Here is a 4,437-nt window from a genome sequence, read left to right as displayed (position 1 = left end):
ACACACACACACACACACACACACACACACACACACACACACACACACACACACACACACACACACACACACATATTTGTGTGTAGATTGTATGTACGTGTGTTTGCATGCATTGTAATGTTTGTGTTTATCTCTCATTGCTTGACAGTTGTTATGTTTTTTTATGTCCTAGTGACTTAGCTGTTTGATATAAAAGAATGACGGAATATGTGACAGACTTAAAATGAATATTGGGGTTGATTTGATTGACTAAATCTCTTCAAAGTGTTGCTCCAGTATGGCTACAGCTGAAGCAAGTAAAAGAGTTCAAGTGATATAGCATGAAATTATTTATATTGTTAAAATATTTTTATTGTTTTTCATTGTCTTTATTCAGCTTTGGAATGCCCTGTTGGAAGTGGGCAAATATACACAGAATGTGGTTCCTTATGTGAGACAACTTGCCATGAATTATCTCAGCCGCTCACAGATTGTAACTCAGAAAGTGTCTTTGGTTGTCGTTGTCCGAATGGAACATTACTTAATAACCAGAAGAAATGTGTTAAAATTGAATACTGCACCTGCTTTGATAAATACACACAGCTGCATTATGATGCTGGGACATCTTTGCGGAGAAAGGGAGATGATTGGTAATTTGGTTTTATTTTTTAAAGTTTAAGACTAATTATTGATAAAAGTAGTATATTTTAGACATGGTTGATAAAGGTAAGCAACAGTAACATCGTCCTTTATAGGAGCACCACATTCTGTTGGCAAATAAACATTACTCATTAAAAAACATCTTGATTGATATTGGGGTACATTTAACAAGATAGCTGAAGCAGAGACTATTGAGGTAATGATAAAAAATAAAAAAACTCTGTCAATGACTGAGGATTAGGAGAATTAATAATCAGACAAATTCATTTCTTTTAAAATTCAATCAAAATGTGTGTGTGTGTGTGTGTGTGTGCCTGTGGTTTCTCAGATATCAGTGAAATACTTTTTGGTAGTTCAGTTTGGGCTGTAGAATCAACAAATGATTGGTTGGTTTTATAAAATTACAACTGAACAAATATCTTCTTGAATCAATATTACTTTCAATGGCAAGGTGACGTACTGGTAGATTTTGCCTGTTTTTATGTTCAAAGATCAAATCCTGCTGAGATTGTCTTTGCCTTTCATCCTTTTGTGGTCGGGAAAATAAGTACCAGTTGAACTCTGGGGTAGATGTAATTAACTTACTACCTTCCTCTAAAATTGCTGGCCTTGTACCAAAATTTGAAACCAATATTACTTGAAATAGTTTTTCAAGGAGTGAAATGGATGCCAGTAAGGTTTTCAATATGGCCAGAACATACATTTTCTTGTGTGTTAGGGTTGTTAACCCTTTCGTTATCAAACCGGCTCTGGCTCTGGGTACAAATGTCTTGTTTTCATAAGTTTTGAATTAAAATCTTCCACCAAACTTTAGTCACAATTTATGTTCCGAACACTAGCTTAATGATAACTAAGTTATTTTACTAAATTATAGCTATGTACATGGAAGAAGGCTTGTTGATAGATGATGTTAACACATGACAACATCTGTAGATTAAGCATAAGAATATAGATGGTCATTAAAGACTGGAAAATTGATAAATAATTAAATGTAAGTGGAGGTGGCCGCAAAATAGTATGGGGAAAATTTTAAACATCTTGACTGGTAGAGTTTGTGTTTTATACCTAATCATCATTTTTTACTCTTAAACTTGAAGAATGGGGAAGAAACAGAAAGTGAACCGTTGTTATCTCTCTATTTTGGGAGCCAAGTTCAATGCAGTTGGAGTCTTTCAAAGAAATTTATTTATTAGCAAGCAGCATCTATAATAGTAGGAAGAAACAAACTTTAACAAGAGCCAACCTGAATATATCCTAGGGTCTTAAATCTAGGTTTAAACTGCTTATTATCTTTGGAAAATTATTGTTGGAAAATGTTTTCCATCAACAGTCTGTGGTTAGATGACTGCTTTCAGTGTGAAAGCTGGCTCAAAGCTATATGACAAAAACAACAGCAGCAACAGCAAAAATAATAAAATGGATGTATTTAAGAAACTCTAGCATTTTGATCTTAGCACTTGCAAATGAAATCTTACTTCTGAAGATTGGTATAGATTAAAAGGACATAGGTCACTTAAAAAGAGGTATCCTATTACTGTTTCATCATATCATCTAAGGATCACCAGCAGTATATTTTTTTCTGTAAAAATATTCTCGTGAGTAAATGTTATTTTAAATTTAGTTGTTAGAAAAGAAAGTTTACTTACCTAATGGTGAACTCTATTAACTAAGTGCTTCAATTCTTATATTTATATATATCACCATCATCATCACCATTGTTTAATATCCACTTTCCATGCTGGCATGGGTGGACAGTTTGATGGGAGTTGGCATGCTAGAGAGCTGCACCAAGTTTCAGTTATCTGTTTTGGCTTAGTTTCTACAGCTGTATGTCCTTCCTAATGCCAACCACTTTACAGAGGATACAGGGTATCTTTTACATGGCACCAGCACAGATGCTTTTTATGTGGCACCAGCATCAGCAGGGTCATCGCGTAACTTGCAAGACAAAGACCTCTTAGTTGAGAGAGGGAGTGGAACCGAGAGAAGTGGCTGTGTGTCAGGTAAGCGGTCAGAGTATGGGAGAGGGACAGAGATTGCTCTTTTACTATAGAGGAGATATTTGGCCACCCCAGTAAGACAAGGAATGAGAAGAAGCAAGGTGGGAGAGAGTTAGAGAGAATAACAGAGAGATGGTCAGAGAGAGATATTTGTATTTTTAAATCCTGTCAGTTATACTGTAAGCTTTTATTTGAAAAACAATTATCTATCTTTTAAAGCTGTTCTGAAATTATAAGTATTTTGAAATTAACAGTGTATGTACTCGTGGAAAATGGATTTGCCAAGAAGCAAAAGAAGAAATTATTTGTCCTAAAAACCAAATTTGGTCAATGAATGCTACAAGTTGCCAAGAAACATGTGCAACTTTATCAAAACCTGAGAAGTGTGTTTTCTTCAGTAATGAATATGAAGGATGCAGATGTGAAAAAGACCTTGTTATGTCACCAAATGTAAGTGGAAATTTTATTCAATAAAATCAGCTTAATATCAATAATGTTTGTTGTTAATATGGAAATTAATATAATTAAATATTTTATTATATCATTCATTGATACTTTCAGCAATGAAAAAATTATTTTGCAAAGGTTCATCATACTTGAAAATGCTTATTCAGCTGTATTAAGCATCACCTTATGGAAAAAAAGTTGTATAAAATTTAGAAATTCAACCAGTAGACCAATCCATCGCTTCACATTACCTTGGGCAAATGTCTTCAACAATAGCTCCAGGTTAAGCAAAGCCTTGTGAATGTATTTGGTTGATGGAAGCAGATAGAAAATTGTTGTGTGTGTGAGTGTGTGTGCGTGTGTGCATGCGTGCATGCTATGAGTCCTCACTACTTCATGCTGTGTTCATTTACTCAGTGCAGCATGACCAAAAAGATGAAGAGTAGATAGAACGATGACATAAGAAAACTAGGGTGAGTGGATAAAAGGGATAAAACAATGACAGCAGAAACTGAGTGATTGCAGTGAGGGTTGGGAGATGAGAGAGGCAATGATGACTGTTAGCAAACACAAGCATCACCCATTTTGTGCTACGTACAGGAAGGTTATGTTGGGTTTTGAATACTTGTGGGTCCGGTGCCGTCCCTTGTTATACTGGTGGCATGGTAGTACATGGCATTTTTAACATTGGTCTATTAGTAAATGAGCATGCTGTGTGTGCATATATACGTGAGTGTGTATTTGGTTTCAGTCATTGGACTATGGCCATACTGGGGCACTGCTTGAAGTGTTTATTCAAATGAATTGATTCTAGTGCTTATTTTAAGCCTGGTACTTATTCTACTGGTCTCTTTCACCAAACCACTAAGCTATGGAGACACAAACAAACCAACACCAGTTAAGTGGTGATGAGGAAAGGCATAATGTACATGTGCATAGGTACACACTTATACATGGACAGACACACACACACATATACACTCACATACACACACACACGTATATTTATATATTCAGACACATGGTGGCCCTTTTCACTTTAAATCCACCACATCCACTCACAAAACTTAGGCCTGAGACTATAGTAGGAGACACTTGCCCAAGATGTCATTCAATGGGATTGGACCCAAAATCACATGGTTGTAAAGCAAGCTTCTTAACCAAATAACCACACCTGTGCCTCTGTATGAGGCTGAGTCAGGAAGTAATGCAATTTTTATTTGCATTATTTTCTAACTCACCTGTATGTGTATGTGTGCCTGTGTGTTTGTCCCTCTCTCTCTCTCTCTCTCTCTCTCTCTCTATATATATATATATATATATATATATATATATATATATATATATATAT

General features: G+C 35.4%; 1 protein-coding gene across 1 annotated transcript in view; it reads left to right on the top strand.

The window, feature by feature from the left end:
• LOC128247130 (SCO-spondin-like) overlaps window positions 1-4,437 on the top strand; it is a 30,711-nt gene that overhangs the window by 1,237 nt on the left and 25,037 nt on the right. Inside the window, exons 2-3 of the mRNA XM_052965948.1 lie at window positions 377-629; window positions 2,894-3,089. Of these exons, the coding sequence (XP_052821908.1) occupies window positions 377-629; window positions 2,894-3,089 (449 nt within the window). The remainder of the gene's footprint in view (window positions 1-376; window positions 630-2,893; window positions 3,090-4,437) is intronic.

Source organism: Octopus bimaculoides, chromosome 2 (assembly GCF_001194135.2).
Source record: "Octopus bimaculoides isolate UCB-OBI-ISO-001 chromosome 2, ASM119413v2, whole genome shotgun sequence".
Classification (NCBI taxonomy): Eukaryota; Metazoa; Mollusca; class Cephalopoda; order Octopoda; family Octopodidae; genus Octopus; species Octopus bimaculoides.
This window is presented reverse-complemented; position numbering and strand designations above follow the sequence as displayed.